At 49.7% G+C, this 23,015-nt stretch overlaps 13 protein-coding genes across 13 annotated transcripts; 8 read left to right on the top strand and 5 right to left on the bottom strand.

Annotated features, from left to right (window-relative positions):
• Nucleotides 1-69: 69 nt before the first annotated feature.
• Nucleotides 70-534, bottom strand: BDV14DRAFT_176502 (uncharacterized protein). Its single transcript, XM_073769253.1, has one exon. It carries the CDS (start codon nucleotides 465-467, stop codon nucleotides 198-200), a length of 270 nt encoding a protein of 89 aa, XP_073626568.1. The 5' UTR covers nucleotides 468-534; the 3' UTR covers nucleotides 70-197.
• A 23-nt stretch (nucleotides 535-557) lies between these two features.
• Nucleotides 558-1,052, bottom strand: BDV14DRAFT_201794 (ankyrin repeat domain-containing protein; the record flags this gene model as incomplete). Its single annotated transcript, XM_073773846.1, has 1 exon — nucleotides 558-1,052. One exon carries the CDS (start codon nucleotides 1,050-1,052, stop codon nucleotides 558-560), a length of 495 nt encoding a protein of 164 aa, XP_073626567.1.
• Nucleotides 1,053-1,657: 605 nt separating this feature from the next.
• BDV14DRAFT_201793 (uncharacterized protein) lies at nucleotides 1,658-2,977 on the bottom strand (the record flags this gene model as incomplete). Its single annotated transcript, XM_073773845.1, has 6 exons — nucleotides 1,658-1,923; nucleotides 1,987-2,275; nucleotides 2,343-2,391; nucleotides 2,484-2,677; nucleotides 2,811-2,881; nucleotides 2,944-2,977. The coding sequence occupies 6 exons, from the start codon at nucleotides 2,975-2,977 to the stop codon at nucleotides 1,658-1,660; spliced, it is 903 nt and encodes a 300-aa protein (XP_073626566.1).
• Nucleotides 2,978-4,055: 1,078 nt separating this feature from the next.
• BDV14DRAFT_209918 (alpha/beta fold hydrolase) lies at nucleotides 4,056-5,228 on the top strand (the record flags this gene model as incomplete). The annotated part of the gene is made up of 1 exon (XM_073775765.1): nucleotides 4,056-5,228. The coding sequence occupies exon 1, from the start codon at nucleotides 4,272-4,274 to the stop codon at nucleotides 5,226-5,228; it is 957 nt and encodes a 318-aa protein (XP_073626565.1). The 5' UTR covers nucleotides 4,056-4,271.
• A 249-nt stretch (nucleotides 5,229-5,477) lies between these two features.
• On the top strand, nucleotides 5,478-7,809 carry BDV14DRAFT_201791 (uncharacterized protein; the record flags this gene model as incomplete). The annotated part of the gene is made up of 3 exons (XM_073773844.1): nucleotides 5,478-6,044; nucleotides 6,100-6,402; nucleotides 6,502-7,809. The coding sequence occupies 3 exons, from the start codon at nucleotides 5,478-5,480 to the stop codon at nucleotides 7,807-7,809; spliced, it is 2,178 nt and encodes a 725-aa protein (XP_073626564.1).
• Nucleotides 7,810-8,523: 714 nt separating this feature from the next.
• BDV14DRAFT_201790 (uncharacterized protein) lies at nucleotides 8,524-9,375 on the top strand (the record flags this gene model as incomplete). The annotated part of the gene is made up of 3 exons (XM_073773843.1): nucleotides 8,524-8,942; nucleotides 9,000-9,071; nucleotides 9,165-9,375. 3 exons carry the CDS (start codon nucleotides 8,524-8,526, stop codon nucleotides 9,373-9,375), a joined length of 702 nt encoding a protein of 233 aa, XP_073626563.1.
• A 661-nt stretch (nucleotides 9,376-10,036) lies between these two features.
• On the bottom strand, nucleotides 10,037-11,854 carry BDV14DRAFT_201789 (general substrate transporter; the record flags this gene model as incomplete). The annotated part of the gene is made up of 4 exons (XM_073773842.1): nucleotides 10,037-10,444; nucleotides 10,515-11,289; nucleotides 11,366-11,582; nucleotides 11,650-11,854. 4 exons carry the CDS (start codon nucleotides 11,852-11,854, stop codon nucleotides 10,037-10,039), a joined length of 1,605 nt encoding a protein of 534 aa, XP_073626562.1.
• Nucleotides 11,855-12,669: 815 nt separating this feature from the next.
• On the top strand, nucleotides 12,670-14,132 carry BDV14DRAFT_201788 (inosine-uridine preferring nucleoside hydrolase; the record flags this gene model as incomplete). Its single annotated transcript, XM_073773841.1, has 4 exons — nucleotides 12,670-12,709; nucleotides 12,770-13,045; nucleotides 13,104-13,138; nucleotides 13,206-14,132. The coding sequence occupies 4 exons, from the start codon at nucleotides 12,670-12,672 to the stop codon at nucleotides 14,130-14,132; spliced, it is 1,278 nt and encodes a 425-aa protein (XP_073626561.1).
• Nucleotides 14,133-14,821: 689 nt separating this feature from the next.
• On the top strand, nucleotides 14,822-15,641 carry BDV14DRAFT_201787 (uncharacterized protein; the record flags this gene model as incomplete). Its single annotated transcript, XM_073773840.1, has 3 exons — nucleotides 14,822-14,977; nucleotides 15,049-15,137; nucleotides 15,206-15,641. The coding sequence occupies 3 exons, from the start codon at nucleotides 14,822-14,824 to the stop codon at nucleotides 15,639-15,641; spliced, it is 681 nt and encodes a 226-aa protein (XP_073626560.1).
• A 674-nt stretch (nucleotides 15,642-16,315) lies between these two features.
• Nucleotides 16,316-18,642, top strand: BDV14DRAFT_201785 (fungal specific transcription factor domain-containing protein; the record flags this gene model as incomplete). Its single annotated transcript, XM_073773839.1, has 4 exons — nucleotides 16,316-16,882; nucleotides 16,978-17,077; nucleotides 17,146-17,197; nucleotides 17,256-18,642. 4 exons carry the CDS (start codon nucleotides 16,316-16,318, stop codon nucleotides 18,640-18,642), a joined length of 2,106 nt encoding a protein of 701 aa, XP_073626559.1.
• A 179-nt stretch (nucleotides 18,643-18,821) lies between these two features.
• Nucleotides 18,822-19,922, bottom strand: BDV14DRAFT_176499 (uncharacterized protein). The gene has a single exon (XM_073769252.1). It carries the CDS (start codon nucleotides 19,635-19,637, stop codon nucleotides 19,032-19,034), a length of 606 nt encoding a protein of 201 aa, XP_073626558.1. The 5' UTR covers nucleotides 19,638-19,922; the 3' UTR covers nucleotides 18,822-19,031.
• Nucleotides 19,923-20,209: 287 nt separating this feature from the next.
• BDV14DRAFT_201783 (uncharacterized protein) lies at nucleotides 20,210-21,126 on the top strand (the record flags this gene model as incomplete). The annotated part of the gene is made up of 3 exons (XM_073773838.1): nucleotides 20,210-20,242; nucleotides 20,286-20,409; nucleotides 20,978-21,126. 3 exons carry the CDS (start codon nucleotides 20,210-20,212, stop codon nucleotides 21,124-21,126), a joined length of 306 nt encoding a protein of 101 aa, XP_073626557.1.
• Nucleotides 21,078-22,935, top strand: BDV14DRAFT_209908 (uncharacterized protein). Its single transcript, XM_073775764.1, has 3 exons — nucleotides 21,078-21,715; nucleotides 21,798-22,080; nucleotides 22,149-22,935. Exons 1-3 carry the CDS (start codon nucleotides 21,623-21,625, stop codon nucleotides 22,850-22,852), a joined length of 1,080 nt encoding a protein of 359 aa, XP_073626556.1. The 5' UTR covers nucleotides 21,078-21,622; the 3' UTR covers nucleotides 22,853-22,935.
• The last annotated feature ends 80 nt before the right edge of the window (nucleotides 22,936-23,015 follow it).

The raw sequence follows: 23,015 nt of genomic DNA, 5'->3' as shown, positions 1-23,015 counted from the left end.
TGCAGTAGACTCGTGCGGGCAGTATATACTCCATCCACAGGCTACGATTCCGACGTCGCAGCAGCAGCCGGAATATTCTTGATCGTGGACTAAGATAGAACGATCTTTTTGGAGGATAGAAATTGGGTTGCAGGCTGGCTCGGATTACCCTCAATACTAGAAGGCATCAGGCATAGCCAGCTATCATCTACATCAGACTACATAGTCCGCCTATCCCCAGCATGAAGACGCCGCGTGAACATAACTATCTGACGGACATCGACATCCTCGAAACGCCCAGCACCCATCTCAACAAACATTTCAACGAAGCTCTGACGCTGTAACCCCCTATCCCACCGATAAAATAACTTTAAAAGCCGCCTATCTCCACAAACATCCATCCCCGCAAAAACAAGCAAACAGAATTCTCCAAACTTCTCACGCCAAATAAACCGGGATAATATCCAATAATGCACATTCAGGCTCATCCCATACTAAATCAGCAACTTGATAATCTCATGTCTACCCTCGCGCTCTAAGGCTTTCTGCAACGGCGCATGATCCTTCGCATTTCACGATTAGCCGGGTTCTCGATGCCTTTTGGGAGAGAATGAGGAGCTGGGGTTTGCGCCGGCTTCAAGGAGGAGTTTCCTTAAGCTTAGCGATGCACCGCGCCCTATTGCTTCGGTGAGGGGTGTGTGGCTATGCACTGGTAATCGGGAATCGACATCCACGCCCCGTTTAAGAAGTTCTCTGATCCGGCCCTCATGAAGTCGTCCAACGGCGTAGAACATCATGAAGTGCATTTCTGTCTTCATAGTCCGTTCGGATCTTGGCCGTTTCGCGACTAGACGGGCGAGAAGATAATCCTCGATTGCATGGTGTCCCTCTGACGCAACAAGGCCAATAGCCCGACGTCCATCCATATCTATCGAGGGAAAATTCGCACCATACCCAACAAGAGTCTGGACGGTGTCCGTGTGTCCTTCCGCCGCTGCTAAAGAGAGTGGACTCCGCCCGTTAATATCCTTGAAATTTACATCTGTGCCGTGGGACAGAAGAGTGAGGACCATGCCTGTATGGCCATTGCTGGCGGCCGCTGAGATAGGATGAGTCTGAAAGGATGAAGAAGATCGATCTATAACCGTCGGTGGTGCTTTGCGTATGCTCAGGGGAACGTAGCGGTCCACTAGAGGGATTTCTGGCCTACGTTGACGCCGGAGTTTAGGAGGTGGTTTACGGTAAATATAGAGCCGTCGTTTGCTGCGGCGTATAGTGCGGAGTTAGGGTTGTTGTGCTGGTCTTTGTATAGGGATATGAGGTGGACGGAGAGTATGCTGTGAAGAGGGGGTGCGTGCGGACGAGGGGGTCGATGTCTTTGGGATTTAATTCTTTGGCAATGATGAAGAGGAGTTCGGTTGGGAGTGATATGAAGGACACCCTTAATACTATCGCGGCTATAATATGGTATGGGGCTCAATGATGCCCCCGCTTTTGAGAAGCTCTAGGTAAGGTTTATTTAAATTTAGGATATAATGAGTACCATTAATGCCTAGGTAGAGTATTGCTACCCCAGATTTGATTCACCACTTAGGGCTTAGGTTTGCACTCTATTTATACTCATCCTCCAGCCATAAACAAAGTAAAGCAAACCACCTAGTTAAATAGATACTCTACTCTACTCCTTCCCACCCCAATACTCCTCCAAGAACTCCTCGACAGTCGTCAACTTCAAATCCGGCAACAACCGATTCCACTCATCCGACGTCTCCCACGCCCCCTTCAGCCTACCGAATATAATCTCAGCAACAACATACTCCGAGAACTTGACGCGGTCGTAGTTCGGATCGGCCGTCGGGAATTCAGGGAGGAGAGGCGTCCATGATGTATTTAGTTTACCTGACTGAAGGGTCTCCGTGGAGACGGTTTCGATTTGGAAGGGGCCTGTTTTTGGACATGTATATGTGTCAGCAACTACCTTTGCAATGGGGGTTTGGGCTAGCATACCTCTCACCCTCTCAGAAGCCTCAATAATCCCCCTACTAGACGTCTTCGTCCCCGTGATTCCGCCAATCTCAGGCCATTCGCCTTCAAACGCAAGTGCTGCCGCAACGACACGCCCTAAATCCTGGATTGTTGTCGTGAAGAGCTTCCAGTCGCGCTCGGCGGGGACGATAGCACGACGATTCGCAACGTCGAACTGTTGTGTCCAGATGGGGCAGAATTTTGCGGATTGGATGGGTGCGCTGAGGTAGTTTGTGAAGAGGCCCGGTTGGAAGAGGGTATATTCGAGGATCTGGATATTTAGTAATGGTTAGTAAGAATGGGATGGGAAATGGACCTTGGGTTGATAGGGACCGTACCTTTTTATCCTTGTTAACCTGGTCTTTCTCATGGTATGCGAATGCGTGGCTGTTGCTTTTACTATTCGTACATCGAGCAATGTTAGCCCAGTCCATTTTTTGAGATAGTTTGAAGTAAGACAAGGTAGGCAGGGCCCATACGCAGCCCACCCATTCGGCGCATATCGCTTCACACCAGCCTCAATACAGGCGTCAATAAGTGCAATCTGCACTTTCGGCTGGGAGATGAAGCACAGCACGGAGTGCACACCGCTTAGCAAGGTGACCATGGAGGCGTGGTCATCGTAGTTTGCTTGGGTGTATGTTACGTCAGGGAATTCGTATTTTGGTTCCGTCTATTTTGTGTTAGCATTGAGATGTGGCCAGAATATTCGAGTTGGTGTTGATAAGTAATTGGATGTTTGAGGTGAACATTTGATGCTCGGTGAGGAGACCTGGGTTGAGGTTGAGGAGGGGAGTGAGACCTACCGAGCGCGTCCAGATGGTTACATCATGCTTTCCGGAGTTGACTATTTCTGCGACAACTTCCTGGGATACGGCTGGAGGAAAGGTCAGTTGGGACCTGTTAGATTTAGGTATACCGAGGATGAGGTAGACTTACCTCCCGTGCCTCCAGCGACGACAACTTTGACCATGATAATTGCTTCTGTGCGTCAAGAGACTGTCCTAAAGAAAGAGCCTTGCAGGATAAAATGAGTGGTTCTAAAGGATAGAGAGTTCATATAAGAATTATTGAGAGCCACAAGGAAATTCTAGATATCCCATACTCAACCATTCGCATCCGTATACAACAGACCACCGCCGGAGCAAAACCTCCATTAGGAATAAACACCTCGTCAATCATGCCATGTTGATCAAAAGCCATATGGACTCGGAAGTAAGCACTTTATTCTACGTAATCATCTACTGGATGTACCTGCGTAGTACAGTCCCAGGAACGGGCTGCGGGCCGGAACCCGAGTTGCCCGTCGGGAAATTCGCATCCAAGTCTCCACCAGCGGATTCTCGATCTTCTGGGTCCCGGTTCGTATTTGTTGCCGGTTCAATACATTTTGAAGGTGTAGGTTTAGAGCTCGCTGAGTTCGGCGTCTCATGGTTCCGAAGTTTCAGCAAGTGTGAAAGGCAGAAGAACTGCTTTGGTATATATGGCGACCGAGTCTCTTGTTTTGGCTCGATTTGATATTTAAAAGAAAGACTGGTCACGGCCCTAATAAACTGCTTTTCCATCACTGTTAGTCTTGGGCTCGCCGAGAAGTAGGAAGCGATCAGGATAGTAGTCTTGAAGCACCTAACTTTAAATCCCGAGCTTTAAGCGGTGGCTCTGCAAGATGATTAGTATCGGATCCTTGCTCTTGCACTTCCCAGCTTTGTTGTATCTTAGTGCAATTGCCATGTGAAGGAGAGTACAGCTGGATCTCCAGCGCATTTAACCGAGGCGAGGAGAGCATCCTTGCGTTCTAGAACTACGTATCAAAACACAAAGCCTACTATGCTATCTTCGATCGGCAGAAGACTTGAGATCATATCTACCTTAGTACCAGGTCAATACAAACATTTTTGTTCTATCGCGTGACCCACGTCGTATGCACTTTAATCCTGATCAGGAATAATCCGAACTTAGTGCTCAATGAATGCATACATTGCATACGTTGCAAACATCAGCGCTATACTAGTGCGTGGTTAGGCCACCAGGTACTGGGTATATAAAGACGCCATAATACCTATCGAAGTTGAATAGAGCATAAGAATCATTACAGCACCTGACTTGAACTCACTTCAGATCAATTTCAAATAGATTCAAACCTGCGACTTCTATTACGGTACCTATTTCGCAGCCTCCCAGTGCCTGAATCTCCATCATATGTGAACTTCAACCGCGAAAAATACTACGCTTGATTCACTTACCCAAGATTCCAAGAATCATCGAAAATGCCCTCCCTAGCCCAAAACCTGCCATCCAGTTCTTGCCGCGTCAACATCGGCACCCACTCTCTAGCTCTCTACACTCACGGCCCAGACCCCAAGAACTCAAGCGACCCAGTCGCCCTCTTCGTCTCAGGCATAGGAAGCGACGCTCTAAACTGGCAAGCCGTTGTGCGCCTACTCAGCCCCCTAAAGCTGCGAAGCTACACCTACGACCGCTCCGGCTACAATAACTCTGAAATCTCGCCGAACCCTCCTACGGCTGAGAATATAGCAGCGGAACTCTCCCTCCTTATTGAAACTGCACCCATAACCAACCCAATTATTCTAGTCGGACATTCCTGGGCCGGTGTTCTCATTCACGAGTTCATTGCGCTGAAGGGTATCAACCAGATAGCGGGGCTTGTTCTGGTGGACGCGAACCATGAGACTGCGCCGCTTGTTATGGATGTTAATGATCCTATTCTGTGGGGGAAAATTGCTGATGGCGTCGATGTCTATGCCGCCTGGGGCGTGGAGGAGAATCATAAATTGACAAGGGAAGAATGGGACGCTTTTCGTGCGGCGCAGGGAACGGAGAAATATGTTGCTATTGCACAGCGGGAAGAGAGCGAGTACAGTGGTAGTTTCGAGACACTCCGAAGAAAGGAGTTAAAACTCAGACAGCCTCTACTTGGCGATAAACCGGTTTATGTGATTGCCGGTACGAGGAGTAGAGATTGGAGTGGACTTTATAGGGCTGGTGTTGCGAGAGGGAATGGGACGGAGGAGGAGAAGAGGTATGTTCGAGGTCTTATTGAGAGTGTTGATGGCAAGAGTGAGGGGCTTCAGAGGGAGTTTCTGAAGCTTTCGAGTAGGAGCGAAATTGTATTTGCGAGGGAGAGTGGGCACTTTGTGCAGTTGGTGCAGCCGGAGGTTGTTGTTGAGGGGGTGGGGTGGGTGCTGCGTAATAGGACTATGTAGATGGGATGTACCTATGGTCTGGAGAGCAGGTACATGCTCTTCCTTCCAATCTTCCTTTTTACCAATATAAACACTACATAGAAACTTTATATAAGATCAGTAGCTATCTTCCTAATCAGGTTAGGGAGGGGCATCAGCCTTGATCTCGATCGCCAAGAACAATCCACTGGACCCAACCACCTCCATAACACCTGAGAATAAATCGTTCTACACGGAGCCCAAGAGAGCAAATCCTCTGGGAGGGTGGAAATGACCCCGGGGAAGGCTAAGCGGTCCTGGCTGGCCAAGTTGATGAAAGGACGGCGCTCGAAGGAGCAGGAGGACGCGCGAGATGATCGAGATGATCGGATCGCATCAGTCGAAAATCCTATCAATACAGTTGTCAAGGATGATAGGCCCAATCCTGACATTCCTGGAAACCTGCGGACGAGCAACAGTCCTGGACCAAAGAGCCTAAAGAGCTCGACCACGGCTTCGACTGGTCCAAGCAAACAGTCTTCGGTTGAACGGCCGCGGAAAGACTTCTGGGAGATTGCATATCAGTCAATGAGCGAAGACGAGCAATCCAGTCTAAACGCACTTCGCTATCGGCGCGGCAATGGGTCTATTTCAGCAGTACTGGATGATACAATCACGACTGTGGAGGCCCAGTTTGAGATTCGGCAACTAAAAGACAATTCTTCAAGCGTGAGGAGAGCCACAAAAGCCATTCTCGATGCTGCATTTTCAGCAAAGGAGATAATCGCTGGTATTACTGCTGTTGACCCAACGGGGCACGCCTCCAGCGCTTGGGCTGTAGTGTCCCTGGGATTGAAGGTTTGCTGGGTCGTTCTTGCTTTGAGTCAACCTTATGCTAATGCCCAGTATCCAGATAGCCCAGAACGATCGTGAACTCCAGGATGCCTTGTTTGATGCCTGCGAATTCCTCACAGGCATACTGGCTCGCTACACCGTCGTGGACAGCCTTGTCCGTCAGGCTCATGTGGATACCGTCGAAATTATGGAACAGCGTATAGTCCGACTCTACGCACAGATTCTGCGCTATGTTATTGAGATGAGTCACGTTAAGAAGTCGAGTGCCGCTGAGCGGATTTGGGCCGGTGTTTCTGCTCTGGGCTCCGCCGGTCCCAACCTGGAATCCTATCGAACAGAGATCGAAGAAGAAGACCAGATTGTGAAAGACTAGTTTAGTCTCGACCATGACTTGCGTGGTAGAGACCAAAGGAAGGAGATACTCGATCGGATCGACCAGACTTCGGCACTAATCCAAAAGATGAACCAAGAGTCTCAACTGTCTAAGCTGGGTAGGCATGCAGTCAGCCAGGCGGTTAGTGGCATTTGGGCCTCTCGACATGAAGACGATTGTTTCAAAGGCACGAGGGAAAGGTTGCTGCAGGATGTTGTGGATTGGGTGGATGATCCAGTGAGACCGCAGTTATTCTGGTTGAACGGCATGGCCGGGACTGGCAAGTCTACTATATCACGAACGCTCGCCAGGTACTTTCGCGATCGAGGCATTCTTGGGGGAGACTTCTTCTTCAAGAAGGGCGAAGATAATCGTGACTCACCCAAAAAGCTGGTTCCGACACTGGTTGACCGACTAAAGGACGTGTTCCCGGTCCTGAGAGATGATATTCAAACTGTCATTGAGGAACACCCTATGATATTCGAGGATTCTTTGAAGAGCCAGTTTGACCTATTGTTCATGAGGCCACTGCAAAAGTTGCCAGCCCGGCAGCGTCCGAGCCTTGTTTTTATTCTCGATGCCATCGACGAGTGCAGAGACAGCAGGGACATAGAGAAACTTCTCGGAGCCATATCTGACATACGGGCCATGGAAGAATGGGACTTGCGATTTTTTATTACCGGCAGGCCGGAGCCAGCAGTCCGCGAAGGGTTTGATGAGCTCGAAGTCAATCAGTACCAAGAAGTCCGTCTTGATCAATTCGAAGGCACAGAACGAGATATCGCAGCCTTTCTTGGTCATGCTTTGAGCAAGATAAGGGAAAGGGAACGAAAGAAGAGAAAGCCGTCAATTCCAGACGATTGGCCTGGAGAAAGAATCATTCGACAACTGACAAAGATGGCAGACCCGCTATTCATTGCGGCCTCAACCATATGTCGATTCATCGGTGATCGCGCCTTTAGCCCTGTGATACAGCTTGACAAAATCGTCAAGCACCGAGACCCTTATAATACGTTGGCCAATATTTATCAGACGATCCTGGACCAGATGATCTTTGACAAAACCGCAAAAGACAGAGCAGAGATACTTCAAGATTTCCAGCGGATTGTTGGATCAATTGTTCTTCTTTATGATCCGCTCTCAGTCACGTCTTTAGCCATGCTTCTAGATGTGGAAGAAGATCTAGTGGACAGAAGATTGGAACTCCTCCGATCCGTTCTCGCCGTGCCTGATGAAATCGATGCCCCGATCAGAACTCTGCACCTGTCATTTCGGGATTATTTGATCGATCCCAAGGGCTCCGAGGAAAGCCCATTCAATATCAATACAGTTGCTAGAAACCATGACTTGGTTAACCAATGCATACGAATCATGTCTGACAACGGCACCGCGTGAGTTATCTCTACTTGCCAATACTTAAGCAGATTGCATGTTTATTCAATTAATTAAATGATTCATGGCGTATCGCACACAATACAGCATTGAGTTGTCTACCAGCAATGTAGTAAAAACCTTTCATCAGGAACGAGCCTCTATTGCAATTCGCATTTGGCACTTCTGAGGGTACTACACCGGAACACCCTCAAATATAGATAGAAGAGGTTGTCTCAGGCTGATAACCGCCGACTAAATATAAGCACTTGCGGACCATGACTCCAGCATACGTCAAACCCCCATTCTCTGAAAACTAAAAACTAGAACGGCCTAGATTAAATGAACACCAAACAATAGCCAAGAGGCCTTAGCTAGCTAGTCTCAACGGCGTCAACGCTTGTTCAAGTGGCTGCATCAATTGTGGAGTCTCCCCGTTACCCAGGGGGTAGGGCTGTTTCAGGGTCGCCGCGGGCTGAACGTGAGACAGTGACGTTTTTCAGGTAGAGTAGGGATGGAGTAAGCGGGTATATTGGATCTCGAGCCCCTGATTTTATGACTTGGGGGTTCTGAGTAAGGAGGGGGTATATAAGATGGTCTCCTACATCAAATCCTTGGATTGTTCTTTACAAACGGACTGCAGAATATCGGTACCTCCTATCCCCACAAAACCCTAACTTTTCCTCCGAATACCCGTCTTAACCACCACCACCACCACCACCACCACCAACCACCAAAATGAAATCCACCCTCCTAGCAACCCTTCTCCTCCCCCCTCTCGCTCTAACAACCCCCTCCGACCCTCTCACAAAAACCAAAAGAGACGACACATGGGGCGGAAGCGTCTCTCTCGGCCCCACAAAATCCACAATCACAAAGGCCGTAACAACACTCATCCCCGGCGCCGCCCCAGCAACCCAAAACGGCGTCTTGTTTCTGTGGCCGGGGATGTCGAATGGAACGGGCGATTTGGTACAGAGTACCCTTGAGAGCTGGGAGAGTAACGCCTGGTGTGGGGCTGGATCTGGGGAGTGGTGCGTTAGAGCTAGTGTTTTTGGAAGTTTTGGGCAGTTGGATGGGGAGTCGGGGGTTGTGAAAGGGACGGATCAGGTTGAGATTCTTTATGAGTTGGCGGATGATCAGGAGACGTGGGTCCAGTATGTTTTCCCCCTTCCCTTGGTGCTGGTACCTTGTGCTAATGATTATGCCGGTAGAACCGTGAGCAACGCGCAAACAGGCGACGTGCTCTCGACTTACTCTTCGCAGTCGGGGCCTTATATGACTGGGTGAGTTCTCATTCCCCTCCCTGTTTCTCCCTGTCCTTTAACATCTAGTATATTCTCTATACTTAAACGAAACTCCATCTAACAACCATCCAGCTACGGAACTGGCACAGAATGCAACGAAGACTGCACCGGCACCCCCGAAGAGCAAAAGTACATCAATACTGAAATCACGCTTGCGTCCGCAGACACGACCTTCGGCGATACGATTGCCTCGGCTGGTAGTGCTTCTTATGAGGGGTTGAAATCTAGCGAGGGCGGGAAAGTTTGGACGATTGAGAGTATTACTGTTCCGCCTATGGTTTAGGGTCTGAATAGGATTTGGATGGCTGATTGATTTGGTTTTTCTTTTTGTCTTCGTGGAGCTTTTCGAGTGCTCGCCATGTTTCTTTGTGAGTGGTTGTTACTGAGGTTGGTGAGGGTGATGTACTGTTAAATATCTTTGATAGTATATATAGAAATACAGTTCAATCGTGGGAATAGGACATGGACTAACTTACCTTCCTATCTGGCCTAATCTTACAGAAATAGTAGACTAGTAAATTGATAAAAAAATCAAATAAAATACTTTCAATCTCTATAGCAAGTTATTTGAAAGGTATTAGATATTGTCAGACACGCAGGCAGGAGACCGAGCAGAAGAAATGCTATTGAGATTCCCAACCATGACGACGAAGACACTAAGACCGACAGAGCCCAAGGAGCATTCTGAAGCTATAATTCATGAAAAGAACCATGGAAATATTGATGGTAATGTTCGACACTAGAAAATTAGCACCAGCTGATAATGTAGAAGGCAGCTTGGCCCATCCGATGCCATTCCCAAGTAACAGTGGTGACAACGTTATACCAGATCGGACAAGCAAATAAATGATTCATATAGCCTAAATTAAGGTACATTTGCGTGTAATCCAGAAGCACAAGATGCCCATTCATATCCAGTAAACAGAATGCATTCTTTCACAAATCTAAACCTCTCCTTCCTTCCGCACCCTCACAATTTCAACATCCCCATCCCCATCCCCATCACCACCACGTTTCTCCTCAAGCACAACCTCAACCCCCCGTCTGACCTTCTCATTTGCCTTATCACCCTCTAGCAAAAACGACAACTCCTCAAGCAAACTCCCGTATGTTTCCGGAAACAGAAAGTACACAATCGCGCCCTCGACGAAGATCCACACGCAGTAGACGGTATAGTACTTCCACCCAATTTTATCCAGCGCAATGGGATTCACGTACGCGTTGAAAAAGTTCCCCGCGCGACCGACAAATTGCTTAATTGCTTGAATGCCAATCCTTGAGTGCGTTGCGTGTACGGAAAAAGCTCGATTAGGTATGTGAACCCTAGACCTTGAAAGCCGGTGCTTTGGAAGCTAGAGTGGGAGAGGGTCAGGGTTAGTTGTAAGGTACCTAAATATTGCTGGGAGGAGGAGGGATGGGTACCCACAGGTTATAGAGAAAGATAAACACAATAGTCGTCACCCCCGCCGCACGCTCCCCGTCAATATCAAACCTCGCCGACGAGACAGTCCAAGCTATAAAGCAAAGACCCATCCCAGCCGCAGACCCCATAAAGACCAACCTCCGTGGAAACCTCGGCATGAAAATCGCCAGCGGAACGGAATTGCAAAATGCCCAGCAGTTGTAACAAAGAATAATCACCTGGATGGAATGGTTGTCGCTAATACCCACTAATCTCAAAATGCTTGAGAAGTAGTAAGTAATCAGTCCGTTTCCACTGACCTGCCCGAAGAACCCAATACACCCCGCTATAGCAAATCGCCTGAACATGGCGCTGCTGCGAAATATATCGCCCCATAGAAACGAAGACGCGAGCTCTTTCTCCAGGGCTAGCGAGGACTGGATCTGCGCGTATTCGAGCTCGACGTATTCGTCGCCACTTTCGCCCTCGTTGTGATACTTGTGGAGGATGGCGTAGGCTTTGTCACTGCGGTCCTTGGAGACGAGCCAGCGCGGTGACTCTGGGCATAGCGGCATTAGGATTATCTGGAGTGTTGTGAATGCGACCTGTAATAAACTCGGGATTCGCCATGCCCAGGTTGAGTCCATTGCGAACGTGGCCATCGTCACGCCGGATGCGATGATCGTGCCGACTGAGTACATGGAGTTGAAAACGGAAGTTAGGATCGCGCGTTCCTTCGCGTAGCTGAGTTCACCCATTAGGGCTGCTGCTTCGGTGCAGGCGAATGTTATACCACTGTACGGTAGTCAGATTAAAGTTGTTGTAGCTTTGCGGGAGCACCCGATGAACAGGGGTAGATGGTGTTACATACAACCCCAGGAAGAACCGCCCAGCCAGGAACATCCCGTAGTTGATGGCTCCTGTTTGAAGACCAGCGCCCAGCCAGTTGATGAGCGAGCCGATCACGATGGTCCAACGGCGACCGAGCCAGGTACTGAGGTACGGGTTGAAGGGCACAGAGACGACCATGCCCAGGGACTGGATAGCCGTCATCAAGCCCAGGGTAGCGCTAGTTGGATGGTCAAAGTCTGAAAAGCATTAGTGAGCAATTCTCGACTCGAATGGTAGCCCTAGGTAGTAGTTGGTTTTACTCACACTCTACCCACGAATCAACCGCCTGCAGGTTATTCATCATTCCGCTCTCAAATCCCAATGTCCATTCCGCGCCGGCGCAGTATGGGATGAGAATGATATACAGGAGTCGCAAATTTGACTTCTTGTACCATGGTATCTTGTCTTCTTTGACGATACTCGCCAGCGTCTGCTCAGGAACTGTCTCTTCGGCGATGGTTTTGGCCATCTTGACAGACCTTATTTTTCCTTGACTCGTTTGGTGGGACAGCGCAAATTCTCAATGTAATACCTTGACTTGGACTGGAACTGAATGCGGTACATGTAGTACAGTATTAACTGGAGAATCCTTCTGTATCTTGTCCGCAGACCCGATACCGCAGTCTTATCTCTCAGGAACCTCTCCATCCCCAGTTTGGGGACACTGCACGCTTGAGCCGTGACTCGGCCGGGTAATTAAGTTGGTAGCGGATTGATCCTACCAATTTCACCCATTCAGCCCAAGTTGTTAGGGCTAGTATTCCAGAGGTGTGGAAGCAGCCATTCGGGAGTTAGGATTTTTCAAATCACCCCCTGTCAGTGTTGAGCTGGTACTAACCAACTTTGGCCCTGGAAAAGTTTCATGCCTAATGAAATGCCATCTAGACATTACTTCCATGGTTGATTCATCTAATTCTGATATATTATTGATTCCATGGTTTTTTTTACTACTAAAGTCGTTGCCTGTTAATTGACATTTGCCTAAAATAAATATAACCTCATGTCTCTTAAATGATCTATGGTTGAATCCTTGAAATCAAAAGATTTTTAAAACTTCAATATTAGTGTTGGAGAACTCCGCCGCGCCCCTAAACTCGACCGCCGCAATTCAGACCGCTTCTAGAGGGGAGCCGATAAGAGCAAGAAAACAGAGTAATTGGGGTAGTTTACAGGCGTTTCCATCTAGCTAGTTGCAAGGAAACAGCCCTCTTCACTATTCCTTCTCAAAAATTCAACGATACTTCAACCTGTCGAGCACGGATAGAGACGAATCACACTCCCGCAATGGCTCCTAAATCTCGCATCATTATCGATACCGACGCAGGTAAGTGAGCACTAAGCAACAAGAGTATAAGTATTGTCAAGCTAATGGACAGTTCCTCAGGCGGCGACGACATAATAGCAATCCTGCTCGCCCTAACCGCATCAGCAGAGGATATCGAGATCCTGCTCTTATCTGTCGTATGGGGCAACGTGAACGTCGACAAGGGCCTCAAAACTATAGTCTCGTTATTCCATATTGCAAAGCTGGAGATGAGATGGCGCGAGGCGCGTGGTGTGGATGTAGGGTTTGACTCACTGCGTGCTTACAGGCCTGTGGTTGCTGTTGGTGCTGCGGGGGCTTTGGGTAGCGAGGAGGTCTTCAAGGATGATGGGTTTCGTATGTTGCATTCTTTTCTGGAAAGGAAATATGGACTGAACGCTAATTTTGGGATTAGATGGTCCGGACGGCGTGGGTGGATTTCATACAACTGTGCGTGTTGCGGCTTCTACCCTTAAAAGCTTCTTGGACTTGGGACTAATGCAGAAGCAACAACCAGCACCCGCACCTCTCACCACCAGATACATGGAAACATCCATTTGATGTTACACAACCGCGCCCTTCACAAGGACAAGTCCCATCCTATTTCAAATACTTTACTCCTGCCACCACCCCAGCCCACAAAGAGATTCTGCGCATTTTAAAGACCGAGCCAGCAGGAACAGTAACAGTCTGCTCAATGGGCCCCATGACAAACATGGCCCTCGCGGCCGTCGAAGACCCCGAGACATTCCTGCGCATGAAAGATCTCCTCGTTATGGGTGGGGCGGTCGATGCACCAGGGAACATTACAACGGTTGTAGAGGCTAATATATGGAATGATGCGCTTGCTGCGGCGAGGGTATTTGCTTTGACGTCGAAGAGGCCAGAGTTCACCACGCCAGTGTGTATGAGGGGAGATTTTCATCCTTATCCGGAGAATCTGCCGCCTACGCTCGACTTGAAGTTATTTCCACTGGATATCACGTCAAAACACTACGTTGACTATTCGCGCTTCCGGGAGGTTGTAGGAACGCAGATCAAAGAAGATAGCCCGCTTGCCACATTCGTCGATACATTCCTAGCCGCCATCCACCGGAAAGTCCGCTTCCAGTACGGCGACAACGCCTCTGCCAATCTCGTTCTCCACGACGGTCTTACAGTCTGGTATGCCCTGACAGCTGGAAGCCAGTCGCCCGCATGGGCGCTCGCGCCGGACGCACCGGAGGATATACGGGTTGCGACAACTGAGGAGTGGACGCATGGGATGACTGTCGTTGACCGTCGGAAGAAGCGGAGGGCTGATGGGGTCAACGAGACTGAGATTCCGGGTGATAGCTTGGGTTGGTTGAGCTCGGTCAGGGGGAACCGAGTGAATGTTGTTGTTGGGAGTCCTGGGGGTGAGGCATATCATGAGGCTATTTTGGGGAGGTTATTTGGGGTGTAGGGACTGGTTCATTGTTATTTCTGCTGCTGCAATTAGAAGTCACTCACATTTCTTTTGGTAGTGTAATATACTTTTTAAACGGCAGAGATCTTTTAAGATGAGTATAGAATAGCTGCAATTGAAACCTGATTATAGAATGGATCGAAAGAAGATAATATGGATATTATAGTATTCTACGTATTCTCCGGTTACAAGTTTGGAGGGCAGCATCTGGAGTATAGTATGCTGGGCCGGAATTCGCATCTTGCGTACCCTTCCACGGTCATATCCATACTTTGATGCCTCGTATACGTATCCAATGAGATGAAAATTCTCTATTACTGTACGTCGATGACCTGAAATCTCATTCACCGCTTGCCTTGGCCTCTGATAGCGTCTATTCAGCTCCTTCTTTACCGGCGTTTTTCTTATCTTTTTACAGATTATTATCCAAACCACTTAGATAACGGAAATGACCTCACTCTCCCGGGTGAGTCTCCGCCGAACTGGAGCAGGTCCGCTGACCTACGGACCTGTCCATCCAAGGCGGCGTCTTATCGACAATCAGTTAGAAGGGCCCCGGTATAGTCATGGTAGAGAGCACGGAGAAAACAACGGTCTACAAATACCGATAGTGCATCATTTGAACAGAGAGCCTGACCTAGGAATTGTTATTAGCTCCCAAGATCGTCAATCGCTAAGTAGTAACCATGAGCACCGAAGCCTTCCCTATCATCGACATCTCCTCCTTGGACGACTTCACTCGCAATGCCACTGAGATAACGCAAGCCTGTCGGGACTGGGGCTTCCTGATTCTTAGGGGCTATGGTATTCCCCAGGGCAAGATTGACCGGATGTATGAATTGGTCAGTTACCTGTTCTATTGTCTTTGCAATGATTCGAGGCTAATCCTATGGCTAACGTTTATGTTTCACAGAACAAGGGGTTTTGCAATTTATCCCAGGACGAGAAGCTGGAGTTTGCCATTGACGAGCGTCAAATCGGCTATGACCTGAAGCATTCAAAGTAAGAACCGTCCCAACCCGACTAAATCGATGGGGCGTAACTGACCACTGGCCATCCAACCCTACCAGGATAGGAGCCCACGAGTCAATCGTTTTCGGCGGTACAAAAGGCGAGATCCTCAAGACCGCCTCACTCCACGCATACTGGACATCCGATAAACGCGCTGAAATCGAAGAATTCAAGAGTGCCTGCCACGACCTCGCGCAGAAACTTCTCCGCGTCTTCGCAATCGAGTTCGGTCTGGCACCCGATTACTTCGCCAGGGCACACTGCGATACCAGTGGCCCCCCCGATGTCCTTCGCATGCTGCACTACCCTAAATTCAAGACGCAGCCGGCGGCTGATATCCCGAGGATCAGGGCACACACGGACTGGGGCTCTGTGACATTTGTTTGGCCCCGGGAGGGGGGTTTGGAGGTGCAGTCGCCATTTGGGGAATGGATTGAGGTCCCGCTTGTTCCTGGAGGTGTGGTTGTTGATATTGGTGATGCGTTGCAGCTTTGAAGTGGGCGGGCGTTGAAGTCTACGCTGCATCGGATATCGTTTGATGGATTGCCGATTGATAAGGATCGGTGGTCGATGGCGTATTTTGTTAATGCCAATAAAGGTATGTGCTCATATTATATTCTCCGAGTCGTGAGTTCGAGGAAAGACAACTGATGGTTTGTTCAGACGCCCGGTTAGAAGTCCTACAGCGGCAGGCAGATGAAACGTATGCGCCCCAGCCTGGAGGGATTGTTTTAACGGCAGGCGAGTACTATGATGCGCGCATGTATGAGTCTCGCCGTCACGATGCAGGGCATAATTGGGTCTCCAAGGCCAACAACCTGAATCATTACAAGGCTCTTTTGGAGAAGGTTGAGCAGGTTGGTGTAGCCGACTCCTCGGTTCGAGTGGCAGTTAGCTAAATCGGTGGATTGTGCCCAAACTACATATCTCCTGTTAACAGCATTTCTGTGTTTTAGAATGATTTGCGTAGATACTAGACAAAGATAACACATATCGGCCATCTCCGAGATATCTCCCTTTTCCCCGCTTTATCTCCAACTTCCTTCCTTCATCTCTTGTCGACACAATTCACTCGATACCATGCAGGCTTCGCAGAGAATCTCCCAGAGGAGACCAAAGTCATGTCAGCCCTGTGCGCGTAGGAAAATCAGATGCTCTCGCACAACACCATGTACCCCTGCGTCCGTCGCGAGATCCCAGAGCAGTGCGTGACGGAGCAGGTTATTCTCACTAGGACACTCGCATCAGCTGGATCAGCCGAGAACAGAAGACCCCAGTTATTAGCTGCAGGTGCAATTGAAACTGCTTCTGGACCAGAAAGTATTCGTGCACAGCATGTCGATCCGCGTCCAGCTTCTACAAGCTGTACAGCGACCCCACCAGCACAGGCTCCTCCGAGCCATGACCTTGACAATAATAAGAAGCCGCCTGACAAGCCGAAGGCATTTGAACCTCTATCTCCATTTGCCAATGAGCCATCCAGCGCCTTGGATAGTCTTGTTTGGGGCAGCCATCAATCTGTCACGACGCCTGCATTGTCATCTGGGTCGAGTTTCCTGGACGGCGCAATCTCTCCGACGCAGGAACAGCTCATCATTGACTTCCATTGGAAACATGTTTCTTGGATGCATAATGTTTTGCACATGCCTTCATTCATCAATGACTACCAGTCTGTCCGACATAAGGGGTCGCTGCCCCATGCGGCCTGGCTTTCTTGTTATTATGCTGTTCTTGCGGTGAGTGCCTACACTTTCACCTAGTAGGTCAGGGCTTGGTCTGATCCTCTGCCTGGCTATAGTCTACCCTACTATTTATGAATTAATTGCAAAAGTCTGCCATTGGGTTGGCCGAGGATAGTAGTGGCCTTGCTCGGGGTTTCTACAAGCTGACCCTCGAAACGATCCAAGCAACGGACACCATGACTCCATGCAGTGAGTTGTGTCCCTGTTCATATTATATATGATACCACTTTATAAGAGTACCGCTGACCACATTGTAGTTCAGTCAATCCAAGCCATCTGCATCGTGATGCCTTGCGCGCATGCGTTTGGGTAAGTATCTTTCAACTCTCAATTTTCCTAAACCACCATGCTAAATAAACATAACCAGCGACAACAAACGAATAATAACCCTACTCTCCTCAGCAATTAGCATTGCCCAAACAATGGGGCTACATCAACTGGACCCAGATTCATGTACAACCAAAAAACTCCCCGCCGAGCTTATTCACCGCGAGATATGCAAGCGCATCTGGTGCTTCCTTACCATCCAGGATGCATACCTCATTACCTTCAAACGGGCATACATAATCCACCCGCAACATGTCACTACACCAGAGCCAGCCAACTGCATAGATGATTCTCAGAGCCAAATGATTGATTTTGAAAAGGGACGAGTGATTGATCATCCAATGTCACTCCTCACGAGGAATAGCTTTACCATCCTGCTGCGAAGGGTCATGGATATTCAACGCTCTCTGCATGATGCTTTTTGCAGCATTTCAACACGCAGCTCGGACCGTTCATCGCTGGACCCAGGACCCTCGGAATCCAGGCAGGGCTTCGAAAAGACCATGGCCGCCGACGAGAAACTATCATCTCTAACACGAGCCCTACCCGCATGGCTCACCCCGAAACACCATGACCCAACAAAAGACCCCAAAACAGCCCCCAGCCATGCCCCCGCAAACGCAAACAACAATACAAGTACAAATATAGTCACCGAAGAGATGGAAGACATGGAACCCACTCAATCATGTCCATACCACTCAACCATGACCCGAACACTAAGAATCGCCCTCCTCCACCTACGCATCAAAACAAACCGCCCCTTCTACATGAAAGGCCTCACCTCGCGCCTCTTCTACTTCTCAGCCGCTGCCTGTCTTAATTCCGCGCGGTCTATATTACGTATATACCTGCATACCGCGGACCAAATAGAGAATGAAGTCACGACGACCCAGGCGCACGTCATCACGGCTTGCATCATCGTGATGCTGAGGCTTGTGCAGCGCGGTAGTAGAGGCGGTAGTAGTACCTCTAAAGACCATGGCCCCTCATGTGATTTGCTCGGCGGCGATGATGCTGAAGTTGCTAGGGTGGTACAGGAAGATCGGCGTCTTATAGTTACTGCTCTTGATACACTGAGGGGGAGACTAGTAGATAGTCCCAATTTGATTGCGGAGCGCGGGGTAAGGCTTGTGAGCAGGGTGCTTGGATTGGGCCGTAGCCAGGGACATGGGGGGTTGGAATTTGGGCAGGATGAAGTCGAGAGGCTTGCTGTTGTTGTTAATGGTGGAAATGGAGGTGATGGGGATACGTATGGGCGTACTAGTGGAGGCGGAGGTGATAGTGTTGAAGAAGCAGGTGGTGCGTGGAGTACGGGTGACGGCGCGAGAATCCCAATCCCACAGGTTGATGACCTCGAGGTCAATCAGTACTTGGATCAATGGCTAGAGATGTTCGACTGTGATCCTGGGTTTGGTCTGCAGCTGTAGGAGCGTTAGGTCACCTCTTTTGACACATGATCCCAACTACATACAGCAGCACAGCCCTACCCAACTTCCATAGTAATGTTGAGGGTCTATGGTTTTGATGTATAGGCGGGATTCAATGACACGGCTCTAGGACGACTGATCAAATCTGAAGCTGGATGAGGATACTGCAAAGGGATGTGGATGATTTCTTTATTAGGCCGTTCCATGCATTTGGTTAAAGATATTACAAGTTTAAAATAATACAGGCACAGTGAAGTAAATATAAGGTATAGCTGTGTGAGGTCTGCGAGACCCAACGCCGGGTGCAGAATGAGCCAAAACCAAGGCCAGAGCGTGACGCAAAAACCTTAATGCTGCTGCTGCTGCTCGTGCCAACTCCCACAAGCCAATCAAGCCTTCTTCTCATCCTCAGACTCGCTCCAATCCAACAACTCCATAAGCTGCTCCTCACTAAGCTTCTCACCCCCCTTATTCTCCTCCTCCTCCTTCTCCAACTTCTTCGCATGCTTCTTAGCCCTCTTCCTTGCATTCTTCCCCCACTCAGGAACCCCACTAGCAGTCGCAAACTCCTCCGCATTCTCACCCTGCTCCCCCTCAACATCGTCACTCTCAACCTCATCATCCGTATTCTCAACCTCACCAAGGACCTTCCCCTCGCCCTCCGCATTTCCACCACGCAAAGCATTAGCCGAGACCTTAGCCTTGGCCTTCTTCTTCTCCTTCTTCTCGGCCTTTTCCTTCTCGGCTGCCTTCTTGCGGTCTCGCTCGTGCATCTTCTTGAAGAAGGCTTCGATGTAGGGACGAATTATGAGGTATCCGACGACAGAGAGGATGACTTTTGTCCAGCGGTAGGCGGTGACTTCGGCGAAGGAGTAGTAGAGGTTTCGGCAGAAGCGGGTGACGATGAGCTCGAGGAAGGCGTAGAGGTTGCTGAAGTAGTCGCTTATGGCGGCGGTTACGGCGGTTTCGCCGGGGATGGAGGGGCGTTCTGCCATGGTGGTTTTGGTATTTTGCTGAGAGTCTTGGGAGTATCGAGAGAGATTGGTTGGTGAAAGGTGTTTTGTTTGGAGGAAAGGAGAGGAAAAAGGAAAAATAGAGGCGCGGATGAAGGTGCCGTGGGTTTGCGGGCCGGAAGCTCGGTGAAGACGGAAGTGAGATGCGAGCGGCCCTGGAAAATTACACTTTTGAGACTTGAGCGAGAAAACACAAGGTACAAAATTCCTCTCTCCGAGCTTCTCTTCAAGAAATTGAAGCCAGATTGCAACAGGAGAAAAACAGATGCGTTGTTTTCAGAAGATGCGGGCAACGGGCAAAAATGTAGGTGCCGTATCTGGTTAGCGCGGTTCATCCGGGATATCTGTATCTCCGAGATGGCTAACCAATGACAGGCCGCGCATCGGTCAACGCGTCCAGCTGCCATATCGCGTCCAGGTCTCCAGGTCCATTATCCTCGACTTCGAGTCTATATCATTGTTGCGAGCAGTGCTTCGCTATTCTAACGCGCATACCAAATTTAATTCTCAGAGATAGGAAGCTTTTACAACGCCACCCCGTTGCTCAATACGCCATGGCCACAGACGAAGATATCGGCTTGGAAGAGGTAAGCAATCATGGCAGTGTTTAGATCTCAATTAACCTTTCAGCGCCTGAAATCTGCCCTCTGGCTATCCATCGGCAAGATCGTGGACGAAGAGACCATGAAACTGGGCGTCAACGCCACTCCTCAATTCATCGGTGCCTTGACCGAGCTCGTCTGGGTTCAAATCGGTACGTCGCAAGTCAAATGATCCCATCAATTCCCGTCACGGAGGACATGGCGTCCTCTTTCTTTCATACCCCAGTGGTTGGTTGCGCTACCAACGCCATTACGTGGCGAAGCCCTCTTAATCAAGGATACCCTTATGGCATTACTCATTCTTACGAACGTGGCTGTGGCTGATGAGCGTGACCGTTTAGAAACCGCGAGTCAGGATCTCGAGAGCTTCGCGAAGTGAGTTTGCCAAATCTTGGCCTGTCCCAATCTGGTGGGCGTGGGTGCTGATAGGTGGGCGTGGTTCAGGCACGCGGGCCGTTCGACAGTCAACGTATCGGACGTGATGATGCTGGCACGGCGTAACGAGGGGCTCGAGTCTATATTAAGAGCCTTTGTCGATCGACAGCGCGAAAAGGACGACGACTGAAAGTACTCCCGTCTGTGTCAGGTGGTATACGATTCGGAGTTGATTGGCGGTATGGCAAAGCGACCAGTAAGCGGCCCCGGACTTTAATTCACTGACAGGCGGATGAAGTCATACACATCTCCGAATTCTCCGCAATAGGCTAAACCTAATCACAGCGGCTGGCGGCGAAGCAGCCAAGAAGCGCCGCGGATTCGCATCCCGGAAGCCCGGGATACCTAATGCGGTAAACGCCTCTAGTTACCGCCATACAGAGTACGACCATGACGCCACCCATGCGCCGTCCATCAAAACGTGCGAGCAGTGATCCTGGCGTTGCATCAAGGACTCTAACGGGCCGCGATCCAGCGAATTATACAATACATCTGCGCTGGCGGCTGACTTTATCATTATGTGGCTGCCTTGGTATAGTACAATATGGAAGGCGCGCTTCCCCACATTCCCAGCCCGCGACAGAACCACAAAGCTTGTCTGACGACACTTGGTCAGATGAATCCGAGATTTCCTATCAATCAGCTTTCGGGCGCTGGCCGGGTGTCAGGTACGAGGTAGGCGATGCTGACTAGTGGCCATGGACATCGTGGCTTCCACGTCATGGGAACGTTGATGTCGTGAAGTGCTTCCTTGGCTGCGGCATATATAAGGCTGAGTTCGGATCGTGAGGTAGAGGATAATAGAATTGACTTCTTCAATCTTACCAATTTGCATGTCTCGCACAGTAGATCTGCGATTTCACAGAATATATTTACTACACGAACCTGGCTAACCCTATCCACAACCACAACCAAAACTAAACCACAACCATGAAAACCATGAAAGCAGTCCGCTTCCACGGTCCCAAAGACATACGCGTCGACGAGATCGAAGAACCAGTCTGCAAAGCAGGCGAAGTAAAGGTACCTACCTACCTATCCACCCTAGACTCCATAACCACCTTACCCACCAACGGAACCAAGATCCCAACTAACACCCTCCCAGCTCCTTAACACATACTGCGGCATCTGCGGCAGCGATCTCCACGAATACACCTCCGGCCCCGTCCTCATCCCCAAGGGCCCGCACAACATCACAGGCGCCCAAGTCCCCGTTATATTGGGCCACGAGTTCGGCGGCATCGTCGAGGAAGTCGGCGAGGGCGTGACGCACCTTGTTCCCGGTCAAAAGGCTGTAGTGAGACCAACAATATTCGATCGAAAATGTCCGCCTTGTAAATTGGGGTATGAGTACTGTTGTGAGAATATTGGGTTTGTGGGGTTGTCCGGTACTTTCCACCTTCCATTCATACCTATTTTTTCTTACTGGGATGTATATTAATTAGGTGATGCGCAGGCTACGGCGGCGGCTTCGCGCAAAAAATCAGCGCGCCGGCAGAACACTTCTACGCTATCCCCGAGCACGTCTCTGCAGAATCAATAGCCTTGATCGAGCCGCTTGCAGTAGCATGGCATGCCGTGAACCTATCACCTTTCAAAGACGGGATGCAAGGCGACAATGTGCTCATCGTCGGCGGCGGACCACTCGGTCTCTCCATATTACAAGTGCTCAAAATGCGCGGCGCAAAACTCACAATGGTCGCGGAGCTGATGGACAGTCGCAAGGACAGCGCTCAAGCCTTCGGCGCAACGCACGTCCTCGACCCACGGGATACAGATATCCCCTCCAAAGTCCGCGAATTAACGAATGGGATAGGCGCAGACGTAGTCTTCGACACAGCAGGCGTCGAAAAGGCACTTGATGGAGCGATTGGGGCCGTGCGCGTGCATGGCACGATTGTTAATGTCGCTGTTTGGGAGAAGAGGCCGCATATTAGGGTCAATGAGATGATGTATCAGGAGGTTAAGTATCTTGGTGCGGCGCTGTATGACGAGAAGAGCTTTCGGAGTGTGATTGAGGCTATTTCGAAGGGGCTTTTGAGGCCTGAGGGGATGATTACGGATCGGATTGGGTTGAGTGAGATTGTGGAAAGGGGGTTTGAGACGCTTATGGGGGGGAGGGATGCGCATTGTAAGATTCTTGTTGATCCGCAGGCATAATCGTCAACACTCTGTATGGTCTAGAATGGTGTTGGAGTAAGAGTACTGCATGGCGCTGTCACTGTCTGGTTGTTTCACGATGCCTAGGGCTGTTATGAAGTCATTTTTACGTGCAGTTGAGATGCACAATTTTATTCCTCTTTTGTGCAAGCTACGTGACATC

The sequence above is a fragment of the Aspergillus stella-maris genome, assembly GCF_047715825.1.
Source record: "Aspergillus stella-maris strain CBS 113639 unplaced genomic scaffold BDV14scaffold_40, whole genome shotgun sequence".
NCBI lineage: Eukaryota > Fungi > Ascomycota > Eurotiomycetes > Eurotiales > Aspergillaceae > Aspergillus > Aspergillus stella-maris.
This window is presented reverse-complemented; position numbering and strand designations above follow the sequence as displayed.